The 18,924-nt window shown below is 34.7% G+C and overlaps 1 protein-coding gene across 45 annotated transcripts in view; it reads right to left on the minus strand.

Moving 5' to 3' along the window:
* The window catches only part of FIP1L1 (factor interacting with PAPOLA and CPSF1), a 313,257-nt gene that overhangs the window by 274,132 nt on the left and 20,201 nt on the right, over positions 1 to 18,924 (minus strand). For 16 of the 45 annotated variants that reach the window (XM_082462301.1, XM_082462302.1, XM_082462299.1 and 13 more), the window contains 4 exons: positions 18,815 to 18,924; positions 11,811 to 11,918; positions 3,805 to 3,898; positions 1,580 to 1,736 (listed from right to left, as the gene is read on the minus strand). In XM_082462301.1, coding sequence (XP_082318427.1) covers positions 1,580 to 1,736; positions 3,805 to 3,898; positions 11,811 to 11,918; positions 18,815 to 18,924 — 469 coding nt within the window. Of the gene's footprint in view, positions 1 to 1,579; positions 1,737 to 3,804; positions 3,899 to 8,380; positions 8,426 to 11,810; positions 11,919 to 18,814 lie in introns of all 45 variants that reach the window. The other 29 variants (XM_082462275.1, XM_082462277.1, XM_082462304.1 and 26 more) reach the window with 7 other exon arrangements.

The raw sequence follows: 18,924 nt of genomic DNA on the forward strand, positions 1-18,924 counted from the left end.
TCATACCACCTCTCTCTCACTTTAATAAATAGCAAGTGTTGAAATATATGTTAGCCATCTGGGAAAATACTATATTAGCTAGTAAATAAGAAAATTCTTTTAAATCACCTTTAGTAGCTAGTAAAGCTTAAATAAGATTACAAAGCAATGTAAAGACTATTAACACATACATTGATCACCTTTTAGTCTCATTAAGTCAAATACGTTCAAAATTAACTATTGCTACATTTTACCTTTTTCATAGGACAAAGGACTCATTTATGGATCACTAAATCCTCATTATTTTCTCTTTTCATTTAGTTAATTCTCACCACATTAAAGATTCAAGAGTCACAGATCCAGGCACAACTTCTGAATGGGTTCGGATTCAGAACAAGCAATTTATTGTTGGAACAAGAAATTCACTGAACTTTAGAAATAATGTTATCTGGAGTAACCTCTCCAGTCTTCTCTTTCCTCTATTTTTGAGACAACAGGTTCCCTAAAGCTGTAGTCAGGTTTCATAATTATCCTTTTTGAAAGCAGAAGTAATCTCAGAAGAAAATCAAAGGCGTTGTGCTTGTGGGGCTAATGTAGGTGAATTTCCGAGGTCAAGGATGAGTATTACAGGGAAGATTAGTCACACTCTTTAAGTGCTTCTGTACTCTAATTACAATCACCACCGCTTAAAACAAAGACAACTCTCTTGCAAATGCAAAGTGAGTGGACAAGCCTCTCTAGTATAAACTGATTTTATTAATAGAAAGCAAATTTTAACATATGTAGCGCATGTAGTTCTGGTAAGGACCAGGGGCTAATTTTTAACATTTACTACTGGCGTTCTCCCTAGGAAGAAAGTAATTATTATCTCAATCAATCCTGTTAGTTTCATTAAAAATTGATTAAGGGATATAAATATTGAAAGCCTGTTGTGAATAAAATAACAAAGGTCTTCAGACAAAAGGATGAAAGTATAAAATTTGGTAATTATTTGTGAATTTTTTTCTACTGTCACTGATTTAGTTTTTAATAAATAACCAAAAGTGACTAAGAATATGATAAAAATTGACATTAATTTTCCCTCTTGTTTAATAGAAGTAAATATCAGATACCTGGCACCCAGAAAGAGTCTCCTAAAAGGAAACCAGTATACAAAGAAAGATGACCAGACAGACTGAGATTTTCATTTCAATCCCTTCACAGGATATAATTTTTTTGACCTACGCCATTCTGAAAGTATCTTTAAATTTTTTTTCAAAACAAGTTAATACGATTCAATGTGAATTTATACATACACAACTAGCAACTTTAATTTGGGGATCACTATCATATTTTTGGATAACAATTTTAGTGTCTGTCCATTCGTCCCTATTTTAGTACATTGCTTCTTTGCTTTACTGAAATAGTAAGACACGTATACATCTGTTTCAGTGTGAACCTACTGAAGATTTTACATAATCAATTTCATATTCTATTACTTTTAATGTAGTGCAATCAATGAAGATGCTATTTTCAAATACATTAATTGTTAAATTCAAAATTTTAAATACACTCATAGATTACTTTTCTTTCAAAATCAAATGTCTTATTTACTATTTACCTGGTGGTGGAATCAGAGGTGGAGCAGTGCTGACAGTTGGAGGAGGTGGAAGAAATGGAGGAGGTGGAAGGTGAGTGGGAGGAGCTCCTGGAGGGAAAAATGGCGGTGGTTTGCTAAAATTGTTGTCTACTTCAGTAGCAGATCTTTCAGAAAGGACCTAAAATTAGAGCATAGTTAATTAAAAAGATGAATAAATGTTCTTATCTAAGATTAAACTCAGTAAGTGAATCTCATTTAATCTAAGAAATAAGTTTTATTCACTTCCACATATTCTGGGGAAGCAGGAGTAATTTTTCTGTGTGTGTGATATGTGTGTATATTATACAGATATTATACAGATGTGAGTATTCACTCTCAAACACACTTTTTTAAATGTTCATATTCAAAGCCTAGACAAAACTGAATCATTACAAATAAAATTCTTAAGGAATAATTGTTTTAAAAATATTCTAAACAAGAGACAATTAAGTACTTCATAAATAAAATGTAATGAGTATTATCTTTGTTACCCAACCAAAGTTAAAGTATTCAAATTAAGGCGATATAATCATTAGTCATAGATACTAGCATTAAGAAATTAACACAGCAACAGAACCCGATATTCACTGTACCAAGGCCTGTCATTATCAGGTTGCAAAGTAAGAGACTGCAAGGCACGCATCAATAGGGTGCAACTAACAGGCAGCCAGATACATAAAAAACTTCTTCATGTGAGCCTTGTACCTTTAAGAACAAGGGTTTATACTTAAAAAGTAAAAGTATTTACAAAATACTGATCTATGTGAACAGGTAAGGGACAGAAACCAAACCTACAGGAGAGTGGCACCTAGAAGTCTGAATTTTTGACAAGCTCCCCAAGGGATTCTGATGTGCAAACATGTTTGAGAAAACTAGAAAAAACAGGCAACATGATGTTATATATTTAATTTATACTTTCCAAATCCTTGCTGGCTAAAGCATATCATTTAAACATATAATCTCCTTTCATTAACTTTTCCTACATTTAAGTACAGTAATTTTTATAAGGCTTATGCTGATAAGCTAGTTTTTAAAGTAGAAAGCAGTATTATTTTAAGAAAGCATGGCATTTTAATGGTGGGGGTAAAAAAGAGGATTATCTTCCATTTTAGAAATAATTTACCTTTAAAGGTGTTAAAAAGAACATTTACATAATTTATTAAAGGTAATAAAGAATCAAAACACTGGACATCTTTTAAAGTACTCAGAGAAAGAAAATAAATAATGAAAAAAAGTGTGGTCAAGCTAATAGCTGAAAGTCTCAATTACTCAAAGTTCAAACTTGAATTATACAAGCTACTAATAACTCATCTTCTTTCATTCTTTCACTTGAAAAACAAGAGATGTACTTCACCCAGAAATGTCACATTAAATAAATTATGGTATAGTCATACAATAAATCTATCATGAGGAGTTGTTAAATATTTTTAAGAATATGGGAAAACGCAAATGATAATTTTATATGGAAAAAAAAAAGGATACACAAAAATATAACCATAGTAGTATCTATCCCAATCTTGCTTAGTGACGAGGAAGAGATGTACCAAAATGTTAAGAGTGGTTATCTTTAAGAATTTTTTTGTGTGTGTGATTTTTTTTTTTAAATTTATTTATTTATGGCTGTGTTGGGTCTTTGTTTCTGTACGAGGGCTTTCTCTAGTTGTGGCAAGCGGGGGCCACTCTTCATCACGGTGCGCGGGCCTCTCACTATCGTGGCCTCTCTTGTTGCGGAGCACAGACTCCAGACGCGCAGGCTCAGTAATTGTGGCTCACGGGCCTAGCTGCTCCGCGGCATGTGGGATCCTCCCGGACCAGGGCTCGAACCCGTGTCCCCTGCATTGGCAGGCAGATTCTCAACCACTGCGCCACCAGGGAAGCCCAAGAGTGGTTATCTTTAGATGGCAGAACTATCGACGGTTTTATTTTCTTCTTTAAACTTTTCCCATATTTTCCTTTTTTAGTCCAATGAGCCTATATATCACATTTATAGCAAGGAAAAAAAAATCTTACTGAAAAAGATCCAAAGGTTATAAATTTTAAATGGAACAGCTTTTGTAATAACATGGTGATTGATTCCACATTTTAAATCCCCTTTGTAGCACCTAAATCACCTTACACATAGCATAGTGCTATGAATGAATAAATTAAATTAGAACACAGATATAATCCTTCATTTAAAAAAAAAAAAAACTTTTAAAATACTAAACCTGTATGTTGCTGTTTTCATTTGCCCGTCGCCTTCCTTCTACTCGGCTGATAGTTATAGTCTGACCAATTACATCAATTGCCCCAGGTAATCTCCTGTAACATAAAAATTAAATCATTTCAGTTTCACCTAATTAGATGTTTGGGCAATAACACAAATATTAGGTGAGAAATAAAGCCTAAAACCCTTTGCAATGTAATTTAAAATAAAATCAGATCACAACACACATTGAAAAAACATCACTTAGATCTCACTACTTTGCATAGTCATAAAAACTAAGTTGTATTAATAAGCTAAGACCAACACACCCAACAATGATCATAATGCTAAATTTTAAGTATTTTTGTAGGTTTTCTTCAAAATTTACTATTTTTTAATAGTCTCCAAGTGAATTTATCTTTGTGGAACTGAATCAGTAGCAAATGCTAAACAAATGGAAATAAAAATTTTTGGCCACTATAATTGTAACACATATCAAAGTTCTATTACAGAAATCTTAAAAATTCCTCAAAAGGGCTTGAAAAGAAATGATGCTCATTTTGATACATAAAGGTTATCTTCCTTAGTGATTTATTCTGAGAATTAGAAAAAATAAATAGGGAACCACTTTTTCATTCTTGATAACTTGCCTTTAGATAGAAAAATTCAAATATTTAAATGCCAGCCCCACCTCCAATTGTATTTACAACCATTAAAGTTTGTGAGTAGATGGAAAAACAGTCTATCACAAAATAATGCTGCAAATTTAATAGGAAAATCTAACAATAAAAGAAAATAAAATAACATTAAAAGCCATTTTTACGTGTAGCTAAGAACCTTATAAAAATATATATGCTTAACAAGATACAGAAGTCACTTGTAGGAATTGGCAATGAAAAGTGGATGCAAATTAGATGAATTTCTCTTCATCTATCTTTCAGTTCTGAACAATTCTGTTTTTAAAATTTTATAGAAGTAAAACAAAGTACAATAGATCCTTCAGGTCACCACAGTTATTAGGTTCCTAAAATGACTAATAACAGCAGCTACCAATTATTGAATGACTACATTCTATACCTAAACCTCACAATAACCCTTAACTTAAAAAATTAATATATACTTGTTAGAGATGATAAAGCTAGAGCCAGAGTGATGTCACTGACCTCAGTAATAATTACATGGCAAAACTAACTTTCACACCTGAGTCTTCCTGATTCCAAAGCCTCAGACCCCTTCCCTTGAGCCATGCTGCCTTCTAGCAAGATAAGCAGCCTTTGAAAATCTTAAGACTTTTGGAAATCAAGAACTAGTGAAACTATGTTTCAAGTAAACCTTGAAAAGCCCCATAAATAATTTTATGCTCACAAAAACAAGAAGAGAGCCCTATAAAAAGTCTATAATGGCATTTGAAATGTCTTCAACTACATAGTTAATTCCTGCTTACCATCCTGCCACTTAAGATTTCTGTTAATACATTTAAAAAATGTTCAAGCCTTTCTGATTTTATGCCTAGGTCATTGACCCCCTAGGTTCCCTCATGATCTCAAAGATCAAAAGTGATTTTACTTAACTTGTACACTTCAGTGCAGCTGGGAAACTATCCTAACAGTCACACATTATAAAAATTGACATACTTCTGACAAAACAAATATTGCTCTAATTTTTTCCTAAAACTTAAAATACTTACAAAGCTATGACCACTATAATTTCATATCAAAGCACATGCCATCAGCTCTCCCATATATAAACACATCTCAGATCCAACAGCCCAAAAGATAAAGGTGTATATTCTGAAATCAGGATTGCCCTCACCATTTATTACTACCTAAACTTCATTGTAAAAAAATCCTTATTTCTACCCTACTATTTTCTTTTCCATTCTCTTCTATTCTCAATCGCTGGATTCTCCCCTCTCCATCTTCTTAAATTTATTCCCATCAAGAACAAATTCTCACAAATTTGTTTGGATTTGCAACTTGGATTATAAGTTCTCTGAATTGTTAAAAGTAGCAAAAGGGGAAAGATTCTATAACTCTTGACCATGGATTTCTAAGGACTTCTGCTTCCAAAAATTCTGGGACACATGGGAGTACTCATTTATTAAAGTTTATCTTCAATATGTTCAGAGATGTCTGATTACCTTTCTCAGCTTTAAATGGATTGCTCTATCACTAAAGATTCAAAATGGTAAATACTATGTTTCTAAAACATACAGGACTTCCCTGGTGGTGCAGTGGTTAAGAATCTGCCTGCCAATGCGGGGGACACGGGTTGGAGCCCTGGCCCAGGAGGATCCCACATGCCACGGAGCAACTGGGCCCGTGTGCCACAACTGCTGAGCCTGAGGTCTGGAGCCCACAAGCCACAACTGCTGAGCCCACGTGCCACAACTGCTGAGGCCTGCATGCCTGGAGCCCGTGCTTCGCAACGAGAGGCCACGACAATGAGAGGCCCACGCACCGCGGCGAGGAGTGGCACCCCGCTCACCGCCAACTGGAGAAAGCCTGCACATAGCAACGAAGACCCAACACAGCCATAAATAAATAAATATTTTTTTAAATAAATAAATAAAATAAAAACATACAAATGAGAAATTAGCCTTAATAAATGTATATCACTAGAGGGAGTCTAGAAAATTGCAATTCCTTGTATGTCCATAATAGTAACAGCTCCTTGCCCAAGCATTTTTACCACACAAATTGATTTACCTTAATCAGAAATTTTGTTAGAAACATTTTACAACAGACACATATGTACCAAAGTAACAAAAATCACTTAATATTTAACACAGGTGAATAATTAAACATCAATTCTGATGTCACATTATGGAAAACAATATTGAACCACATTATTATTAAAGTTTCTGATGTACCACTTTCTATTTCAATGAATAAAAAAATTTAGTAGAGCTTCACCATGAGGATCTACTGTAACTTGGATTTCTACATAGCACAGGTTTAACTGGGTTTACAAATTTGTTCAATAAGGCAGACAGCTAATGCAGTTATCAAGATTCTCTTCTCTATATTGGACTCAATCATACAGTAAAAAGCTGAAAGAGAGCGCAACTAACCGCAGTGGACAGCTACAGTTTCATTAATCTACAGTTTAATACAGGCAGTGAATATTCACAAGAACCTCTACCTGTCCTCCTAGCACAGATGAATATGAAAACATCTCTGAAATTTTAGTGGAATTAAATTAAAATGACATATTTTGATGATTCTGATGTTCCAGAAAGGGTATGAGAGCTACTTACATAGATACAATAGAAATCCTAAGAGTAACAAAATCAGAACCAAGGGAAAACAGACAAAAGGTTAGTTATTAATCTTTGGCCACAAATTTATCTCTGAGCTTATTTTTTACCAGCCAAAATAAAGGACAGTCTTCATAACAAAAGTCTTTAATGTGCATTAAGAGAAAAACAAAGCACTAGCTCTGAAGATTACTGTTCTTGGTAATAACAATTGCTAGTATTTATTGAACACCTACTATGGTGCTAGGAAAGCACTGTTTTAAGCACTTTATATAGATTTACTCCTCATAATAATCCTATGAGGTAGCAACTATTATTATTCCCATTTTAAAGATGAAAGTAAAAAGAAAAAAGTTTCTCCTCTGAGTCCATCTTAAGTGAAAGTATGATAGAGTACAGTAGTTTTTAAACTTTTTAAACCACAAAACAGTTATTTAGGAAATACATTTTGCACAGCAATCCAGTATATACATTATATTAAAAAAACCAAATATTTCATAAAACAGTACTTACTTACACTTACTATAAAGGAAAAAGAATAACATTAATATCAAATATGATTTTATTAATATTTACAAATAACACAGGAAAAACAAACAAAATAAAACCAAGAAATATTTGGTGGCTGAGACCAGCAAACTGATTTCACACCCCACTAATGGATTAGGGGTTCTCAACTTTGCCTGCACATCAGAATCATCTAGAGAGTGTTTAAGATCCCCAATGCCCAGAGTGCACACCAAATACTTAAATCTGAGTCTCTCAGGCCTAAGCATCAATATTTTTTGTAGCTCGCCACGTAACTCCAATACAGAGCTAAAGTCGAGGACTACAACTAATGGCATGCCCAAAGAAGAGACTTATATTTTGTCCTCTTCTAGAAAGAACTTAAAGCAGTTAATTAAAATCAATGTTTTGGGCTTCCCTGGTGGCGCAGTGGTTGAGAATCTGCCTGCCAACGCAGGGGACACGGGTTCGAGCCCTGGTCTGGGAAGATCCCACACGCCGCGGAGCAACTACGCCCGTGAGCCACGATTACTGAGCCTGTGTGTCTGGAGCCTGTGCTCCGCAACAAGAGAGGCCACGATAGTGAGAGGCCCGCGCACCGCGATGAAGAGTGGTCCCCACTTGCCACAATTAGAGAAAGCCCTCGCACAGAAACGAAGACCCAACACAGCCATAAATAAATAAATAAAATAAAATTAATGTTTTTATTACTCAATAAATTTAAAGTCATATCTAAAAAGGTTTAGCAATTATGGTAAGGATTTCATTACATACATACTTTCACATTGATCTTTTGAGTTCTGTGGACTGACAGTACTGCTTCTATACTTACATTCCATTTTTCAAGTGGAGACTTCTTAATAAAAAAGAATTCTGTCTAGAAAAGTGATACACGTCCAAAAAAAAAAAATCACAGAATTTAAAAACTGTCTTCAGGACATGTAATTTCCTATCACACCATGTTTAAAGAGACTGGTAAAGCCTATGATGGGAGCAGAGATCCAAAGGGAACTAACACTTTAGTGGGTGCCCTGCAAGAGCGTTTTCACAGGCTTAAAAATTATTTCATCCGTAAGTACATTGAAAGTAAGGTGTAAGTCCAATCAGTTTCATTTTCACAGATGTGGAAAGAGGCTCTTTGGTGAAGTACCATGCCAACGTCAATATTCAGGCTTGGGTATGACCAACTCCAAACCCCCTCCCACCCACAGAATGTTTTCCATGCTAATTTTCTGGGTCCTGAATTTTTAAAATGTCACGTTACTTGTTAAGCTATATTAAAAACAAACAAAAAACCTTGAATACTTAAAGGTGAAATATGCTAAAATTTGACTCACTGGAGGACATAAATTGTGTTTATTAGGGCAGCCAAGTTTACTTACTTTTGTGCAGAGCTTGGAATAAAGCTTTACCAGCCATATTTATGCTTAGTTGCATTTTTTAAATGTATCACTGATAGGAAAAGATATGTTTCTACAGGTAATTAAAAAAAAAAAACGGCCTTCATATGTCCAATCACATAAAATCTTACAAGCTACACGTATAACAACATGCATTCAGAGTGCTCAAATGCTATGAAGTACAGGTACATTTTTTCAGTAAACGACTTCATCAAGACATAAGAGTAAGCAGCAAGAACAAATGAGGGAGTCAGTCTTAGATTTAATGTTCATTTAACATCCACTTTTAAGTTTTGTTTGTCTATTATAAAACATGCAAGCAGGTTTAAATATTTTAGTGATTCTACATTGTAAAGCAATTTTTACTATTCCTCCTTCAAAAGTCTGGGTTAGTTTAAAAGTATTCTGATATTGGAAAACAAGCTTAATAAAACAACCTAGAACTTGCAACTAATTACCTAAAAGGAGCATAGTTTAAGACTGTAAAATGGAAACAAAATACAGAAATAAATTGGACATTGGCATAAGGTTATAGCAATTATCCATATTGCCTATTCCAATTTTCTGTGTTCATTAAAACTACTTCATTCTTCTCACTAATCCACTTTACAAGAGTTACAAATCTGTACAAAAAAACTTGCACCAATAAAATGTTATTGTTATATACTATAGTTAGCTTACAGATTTAAAAAACACTGTAATATATAAATTAAGAGTAACAGGGTGAGAAAAGTCTGGGTCTCCAAATACAGTAATTTATGAAAAGGATCTCAACCATCATTTAATCGTTCTTTACAAAGAGACTTAAGGAATGCTTTAAAAAAAACTCCCCATTTCTCAGTTACATTAATTACAAGAGCTGGAATCTCATTTTTTATCTTATGCTATAAGAAAGTGTATGTAGCTTTCATCTACAGTTGTTTTCTCTTTTTAATTTTCAAAAGCACAAAATACACACTGAAAATACAGTGTCAAATTTCCTACTACCTATACTCCCTGAGACTAATCACAAAATCAGAATAGGGAGTTTTCTGAGTTACCAAACCATCTTTTGGGGTACGGGGGGGTGGGGGGCGGGTAGCGAGGGGGAAGTTATATAGTCTAAGCACTGAAATGTATCACTTTCAGATTTAAAAACTAATATTTTCCTTACAAAATGGCCAATTTATTTCAAGAAATAAACTGTTATATCAAAAGCATAACTATTTTAAGATAAAAATTATAAGTCAAATGGTTTATATAAAAGAAATTTCAGATGTTAAAGTAATAGCATGGGACTTCCCTGGTGGTGCAGTGGTTAAGCATCTGCCTGCCAATGCAGGGGACACGGGTTCGAGCCCTGGTCCGGGAAGATCCCACATGCCGTGGAGCAACTAAGCCTGTGCACCACAACTACCGAGCCGAGCCTGCGCTCTAGAGCCCGCGAGCCACAACTACTGAAGCCAGCACGCCTAGAGCCCGAGCTCGGCAACAAGAGAAGCCACCACAATGAGAAGCCTGCGCACCACAACGAAGAGTAGCCCGTGCTCACCACAACCAGAGAAAGCCCACGTAGCAACGAAGACCCAGCGCAGCCAAAAATAAAATAAAATAAATACATAAAAAACAAAACAAAACACACATTAATACAGCATCAAGCTGCCCAGGAAGAAAGTTTTAAATTCTTCACCAAAAAAAACAAACAAAATACACTCCCATATACTATTACCTTATTTAAAACTTCAAACAATAAATTAAGAAGGTATCTTAGTCTGTATTTCTAGTCAAGCAAAGTATAACTGCTTAGATTGTATAGTCAAGCAAAGTATAACTGCTTATTGTTGGCAATGCATTTTCATACCCTAACACACTTGCTTCTCATTACATCGCTTAGGATAGAAATTATTATTCCCATTTTCACAGGCTCAGAGAGTTTACAATATCCATCCAAGGTTTGTATGCTTTGTAAATTTAAGATTTAGAACACAAACCAAAATTCTATGGAGGGTGGATTATGAAGAAAAAGCATAGCAACAATAAGGGAGACAGTACTTCCTAGACCCACTTAATAGAATGGCAGGTTTATGCACTGTAGTTGGGAAATAAAGATTGGAAAGATTCAATGGCGGGGCTTCCCTGGTGGCGCAGTGGTTGAGAATCTGCCTGCTAATGCAGGGGACACGGGTTCGAGCCCTGGTCCGGGAAGATCCCACATGCCGCGGAGCAACTGGGCCCGTGAGCCACAACTACTGAGCCTGCGCATCTGGAGCCTGTGCTCTGCAACAAGAGAGGCCGCGATAGTGAGAGGCCCGCGCACCGCAATGAAGAGTGGCCCCCGCTTGCCGCAACTAGAGGAAGCCCTCGCACAGAAACGAAGACCCAACACAGCCAAAAAATAATAAAAAATAAAATAAAAATAAAATAAAATAAAATAAAATAAAATAATAATTAAAGGTGCTAATTTAAAAAAAAAAAAAAAAAAAAGATTCAATGGCGTCCAATTTTATAGGTCCTAAAGACCGGCTCAGAGGGCTCAATTTTATTCCAGATAGTGAAAAGCACCCAGGGGTTTTTGAATAGGGTATGATACAAGAAAGGAAAATTGAACCTGCAGCAAGGGGAAGGAAAACATTTATTGAGCACCCATTAGCATGGTTCCAGGCAATTTATGTTATAAAAAGCTAGAGAGACGAGGGGCGAGACATGAGGTGATAAGGGCTGATTCATAAGGTAAGTGTAAAAACCCTCAATTCTATACTGAAACAGTGTAATTCAGGGGGGAAAATGGTACAGCCTAGTCAAAATTTATTATCTTTCTAATAAGATAAAACAACACTGATGACCTAAACATCAGGAGTATCCAATGTTTAAAAATAGCCTTACCTTAGATCAGGTGATTCGGCCCTCCCATATTGATCCTGCCACTTCCCAACGCTTGAATTGGCTTTTTTGGAGGCAGTACTTGTCTGAGACTGAGAAGAGGTGCTGTTTCTGGTGAGATAAATTTTCTATGTTTTTTCTTACATACTGTTGTCTCTGACCCCCCTTGTTCTGTTTCTTTTGTCCTTGACATGCTTTTTCTAAAGTCCTTTAGCATGTTCCGATAGTATCATTCTCTTCAAGTTATATGAAATACTTGTTGTGGAACTAAGACTGCTAGTGGTATTCAAATATAGATGTCTTTGTTATCAACATTTTATTAATTCTAGAATATTTTTAGAAATACTTCTCAAAATAGACAGTATGATGTCAAAATGCAGAAATGAGAAAAGAACCAAAGGCTTACTTCAGGTTATATATATTATCCAGAAATAAATTTCAGTGCTTTTACAAATTAATAACATTAATTTCTGCAGTTTCATAAAACCTTATTTGAAATGTTGGTATTTCTTTTCCTAATTCTTCAATAATAGAAATAAATATTGTTAGTGTAACCAGTTAACAGCAACACTCTGTTTCATAAAAGCCTATATTAAACATATATTTCATTAAAATTCCATTTCAGAATTAAAGTCTTTCAAAGTAAAATTCTAATAAAAGTTAATTTTATCCCTGGTGTTCACCTATTTACACTCTTGCCAATCCTTTAAAGGAGTAATAAGACACTCTTTCAAAGTAATAGGAAAAACATGTTTATGTAGCTGCTTATTTATGTAAAAAAAAAAAACAACACAGGAGGACTAAGCCAGTAACTAGATGAAACGGTTTACTGACAGGAGTGAAAAAAATTGCAAAAAGAGTGACTAATCTGAGTATACTTTTGGATAGTCTTGCCTTTGGAACTATGTTAAATGTTCTAGATATGTAGAAAGTAAGTCAATAAGCATGGAGGAAAAGAAATGCTAATACTGAACAGAAACAGAAACAATGGATCAAATTATCTTTTAAGTGATTAATGTATATAACCACTCTGAAGGAAATTTCTGAACACAATATTTTGACTATATACCCTCAATCTAAGAAAAAGAAAAATTGAAAGAAATCTTGAATTCTATTTAATAGGTTTGTTTTTTGTAATGGTAGGTGCACAGTTCTAATCTATTTTGTCTGTATTTCAGTATTAAGCAAATGAGTGTATATATTGAACTTGTTGGAACTAGGTTCTCACTGTGGGAAAAAGGAAGATGCAATACAAAATAGGGAAAGAGGAGTAGAACCTGTGGTGTCAAACTAGAAGTAAAAGAAACATGACTATATGATTAAAATTTTATAAAAATAACATACATACGGCAATTTCACATTGAAATTGCTTGCTTTTTCCTAGCTCTGAGTGCTGAAAAGACCTAGAAATAGTGACACCCCAATAGCAATGAGCATAACTATTGCCAAGACTGTGGTTTCTAATTACCATTTCCCACTAAAAAGCATCAGGATTCCTTCAAGAAATGGCTGCTTCTAGGGAAGGGGCAGGGAAAGTACAACGTAAGACTGAAACATCAGAAAATAAAGAAATCCTCAAAAAAAGATGATGGGGACATGTCAAAAGGTCAGAGGAGCCAGTTTGAAGAGGCTCCCACGGACCAAATCTGGAACAATTTGAGCATCAATATGAATTACAGTATATATATATATGTGTGTATACGTATATATGTGTGTATGTGTATATATATAGTTTATATACCCCATTTATAAGCCTCACACACACTCACACATAAAATAAAAATTAATGAGTCTAATAATAAATAAGTAGGTGAGGGAGGTGGAAAAGCTCATTTTTAAAGTAGAATGCCAACTAATAAACGTAACACGAACAACAGAGTTAGACAATGACTATTTTCAGTCATTACAGTAATAATAGATCAAATCAAAAATCATAAACGGACATTAAAATTCATGGAAAGTTCAAAGACAAGTGGAATATTTATGCAGTCCCCTCACAGATTACTTATTTATACAGTAACTTTGCAGAAACGCAAAGGACACCACCACGACTAAGTAAAGTTATCACCACTAATAATGAGACAAACTGACATCATGTACCTACAGGCTGATTCACTGAGAACACCACATTACTTATGTAGTATTCCTGCCCCAAAAGCAAAGCCTGAATCTAATAACGTGGGAACATCAAGCAAACCCAGACTGAAGGATGATTTACAAAATAACCAGATTGTACTCTTCAAGTCAATGTCAACAAATACAAAGAATGTTCAAGAAGCTGTCCCAGATCAAAAAAGAATAAAGAAATAAAAGAGTTAATTGTAATGAATAATCCTGGACTGAATCCTAAATCAAGGAGGAAAGAAAAGAACTGCCATGAAAGATATTATTGAAATAATCAGCAAAATTTATGGCTTGTATATTAAAGTACTGATTCATTATGAGATGTTCTGACATTGATTAACTGTTTCCTATAATTACGGAACACAATGTCTTTGTTCTTAGGAAATATATGCTGAAGTATTCAGGGGTAAAAGGGCACAATGTCTACAATTAGCATTCAAATGGTTCAGGAAAAAAATATTTTTGAGAAATTATAAAGCAAATATGGCAAAATGTTAATAACTGGTGAATCTGAGTGAACAGTGTATAGACTTTAATACTTTTCTTGCAACTCTTTGTAAGTTTGAATTTTTTTCAAAATAAAACATTAAAAAATGAAAACAATAAATGAAGGGGGCACAACAGGGGCTGCTGGTAGTAATGGTAACATTCTGCTTATTGATGTATATGAAAACTTTTAAAGATTAAACAAAACATTCTGATATATCAAATATTAACAATTTGCTGGGCAGTACAGAAAGTTAGAAATCCAACATTCCTACTGATAAAGTACAAAGAACCATTAAAAAAAAATTTTTCTGTGTAAACATACCATTAGCCATTTATATATTAATATGGCAATCTAGGATTTTAAACAACAGAAATACAGTGATTAGGTCAGTAGTACACTTCATTACTGCTAAATATTTGCTGTACAGTCTCTATTATGACTTACATGACATTATTGTCTTCTCCCTAAAGTCAATAAAATTTTACTTTCAAAAACATCTAATTTCCATAAATACAGAGAATAAAATGGAAATACTTTATAAATATAAAGAATAAAACACAGATATTTAGGGAAATACTTCACAGTGGCTGAGAAGTATCCTTTCCATCAAGCGAAGATGAATCCAGAAAACAAACTTTTCTAATGAGCAATGAGTACTGTTCTCTGCATCCAAAAGTGACAGTATTGACATGTTGCGTCTGTTTCTACAAACTGTGGTGGTAATTATCCATTCTTTTCAGCATAAGTGATGAATCTGCTAATTTTTGACATTTTTTTTTTTACTTCCTTCTTACTGTGCCTTATCCACCAGTGTCCTCCCATCACTCCTTATCCATCTCTCCTTCATGTCTCCTTAGATCCATGATCCATCATTATAATCACTCTCTCAAGTACACTCTCGCCTTCCTCGCCCCTCTCTCCCTTGGGCATATTTGCCTGGTATAACTTCAACCCCTGCTAAATCCAACTCTAGCTACTCTTCATGAACACATGAATACCTGACAAGGGAAAGACAAACACACCCAAACAAGCTGACTTGTTTCATTTTCAACCTACGGCCATTAACCTCAAGAAAAGTTGGAAATGTACAGTCTCTCCCCATGTCATAAATTTTTCACTCTGCTCATTCCCATCAGCATATAAAAATGCTGTGATTTCTCCCACCTGGAAAAAAAAGCCATCTCTTCACCCCACATTTCCCTCTAGGTAACTGCCTAGCAATCCTGCTCCTTTCCCCCAGGTTTATTCACACACCTCTAAATAACTATTTCAGACCTCCTCTCCTCTCAAACATTCAACACCCTCTTCCACTATTCTCATTTTCACCAGATAAGTCTGCATTCTATGCTGCTGGAAAAAACTGAAGCAATCAGAAAGAGAACTTTCAGTTGTTTCCATCGCCATTAACCACCCACCTACCTTCACCTGCCCTTCCTCCTATTACAATGAGTGAATTGTTCATGCTTCTCTTTAAGGCTAAATCCTCCACTTGCATGTTACATCCCCCCCTCTCTGACCTTCTTAAGGACACTGCTCTAACAACTGTCCCTTCTCAATTCTTGCATCATCAATTTTCCCCTCTAGTAACTCATTCTCATAAATATAAAAACATGCTGTAGTTTCTTTCATTTTGGCAAAAAACCCTCCTCCTGACCCCACATTTCCCTCCAGATACTGTCCCATTTCTCTGTCCCCTCAAAAGAGAAAAAAGAAAAAAACTCAAAAAATTGTTCATTCTAATTCCTTTCCTCCTATTCTCTCTTGAATCCATTCCACAAAGTCTTTTTTTAAATCTTCACCTTATACCACTGAAAATGTCCTGGTCAGAATCACCACAACCTTTGCATTTTAAAATCCAAAAGTCATTCCCAGTCCTCTTCTTCTTGGCCAATCAATATTTATTTGATAGTTAAAACATTCCTCCTATTTTGAAACACACCCTTTTCAAGACATACACTGGGTTTTCCTCCTATTTGATTAGTCATTCTTCTCTACTTGTCTCCTATTACTGTTCCATCCTTATTTTTCTGACCTGCATTGAAGTGCCTCAAGGCTCTGTCTTCTTACTACTTCTCTATTAATACTTACCTCATTTACAATCTAATTCAATTTCACAGATTCATTTAAGTACTATTTAAACACTGATCACTCCCAGATTTGTACCTCCAGTCCACACCTTTCCCCTTACTCCAGATCTACTTATCCACTTCCCATGCAAATATTCCACTTGTATAACTAGTAGGCACCTCAATTTTATCAGATTCTAAACTGAACTTTTGGTCTCCTCCCTCCAAAAAGCATTCCTCCTATAGTCTTTTCCGCCTCAGATATAAAAGATCTTTTATGTCTTTTGAAATGTATCCAGTATCTGACTGTGTTTCACCATCTGCACCACTACCACCGTGGTCTAAGTTACCATTATTTCTTGTCTAGATAACTGTTACAGCCTCCTAACTGGCTTCCTCATTACTGCCCTTAATTCCTCTGTAGTCTGAGCTTAATAGTTAAATTTAATTTAACTTTAAAGACTTTAAAAACCTAAATCAGATTATTTCATTCCTCTGCTCAAAATCTGATGGTGACTCCCCATGTATTTCACTTACAGGGAAAGCCAAAACCCTTATAATGGCACAATGTCCTATATAATCTGGCCCAAATTTTTTAAAAAGAGGGGAGGGGGGTGGAAGTGGGCAAAACACAGAAAAACTGCTATTGATTTTTAAAAGTTCAATTAGTTTAATTATGATAATAACAAACATCCATAGATTATTTATTATGTATGTACCACTGTGCTAAACACTTTACATAAATTAATCCATTTAATATACGTAACTATTCAGTGAGAGCATTATGTAGTATTATTACTGTATTTTATAGATTAAGAAATGAAAGAACAAGAAGATTGGGCGATGTGCCCAATACACACTAGCTAGTAATACACAGCTAGTGTAATTCACAGCTAGTAAGTAATAGAGCCAGAATTTGAGCCAGAAGTCTGGCTCTAGAGTCCAAGCTCTTAATATCATTCTACAATGCAGAACACCATAAACTCAATGAATGAAGGTTGGCCTCTTTTAAAATATGAAAAAAAAAAAAAAAGAATACTACATATTAAAAGAATCAATATTCCTCAGCTATCATAACTTCTTAGACAAACACTTTTATGAGATTGCATTTGGTTTAAAAAACCTCATTTGGAAAAGTCCATGACTAGTAATTGTTTTTTGTTTTTGTGATTTAGTCATTTTTCCCCTTATTTTTTTTTTTTAATATCTTTATTGGAGTATAATTGCTTTACAATGTTGTATTATAGTTTCTGCTGTATAACAAAGTGAATCAGCTATATGTATTCATATATCCCCATATCCCCTCCCTCTTACGTCTCCCTTCCACCCTCCCTATCCCATCCCTCTAGGTGGTCACAAAGCACCAAGCTGATCTCCCTGTGCTACGCAGCTGCTTTCCGCTCGCTATCTATTTTACATTTGGTAGTGTATATATGCATGACTAGAAATTGTTAGGAAGAGACAGTCAAAATCTGAGATGGCTTTATGATATTGAATTTTGGCTGAAAGTTTCAAAACTCTTTATTTTAGGGCTAAATTACAAGTTTTCTTTCTGCATTCATATAGTATGAAATATCAGAATGACAAAACCAGGAAACTACATAAAATAAATTTAAGTAAGTAACACAAAAGGTAAATGATCTGGCTGAGAACTAGTAATAGTTGAGTTACTGACTTGTTTCAGGCTCACAGAAATAACTGGTTTAAGTCATCTTTAACCCAAGATTAAACTGCTGACATAAAACTTCCCTAGTCTTGGCTTATCCTTTACCATTTTCCTGGTAATGGGCTAATCACTTGCGATGTTTAAGTTAAAAGGACATTTGCCAACATCTTTGCCTCTTACAGTTGGTACCGTGTAGAACTCAAAGTTAGGTATTATCACAACAAACCAAAGAAAGAAAAGAAAATGATTTTAATTTGAAAAATTTCTCAGGCTGAAATTTCTACAACCTCTTTTACTAAAATCAGTGAAACATCTTTAGGCCAGTATATCTAGACTTAGGAAGTTCAGTAATTCTTTATGTAAGAATAATAAGCACAGAAAACAGCGCGACCATTGTTGTCACCACCTGTCCTGAATGTGAGATTGTTGTTTCTTTATATATACATGTAACTATATGCCATTGTTCATTTCTTGCTTACCTAGATTTTTTTAGATGAAATAGCACCCAGAAGAGTTTTTCACAAAGAATTCATTTTGTACTAAAACCAAGTAGAATGTTCCAGTTTTTTGGTATATCATTCAGAGTTTTTATACTTCATATAGCACTAAAGGTGAAGATACCAATGCCTTCAATAAACTGAATCATCAATATCTCACTAACCTGCTTGGTGGGAGTCCAGTCTTGAACAAAGAAGGAGGAGAAGTAAACTCAGCTTTTGTAGATGGAAGCGCTGTTTCCTTCTCTGAATTTCCAGTTCTTCCCTGCTGTAC

This window comes from Balaenoptera physalus, assembly GCF_965194825.1.
Source record: "Balaenoptera physalus genome assembly, chromosome: 5".
NCBI classification, from domain to species: Eukaryota; Metazoa; Chordata; class Mammalia; order Artiodactyla; family Balaenopteridae; genus Balaenoptera; species Balaenoptera physalus.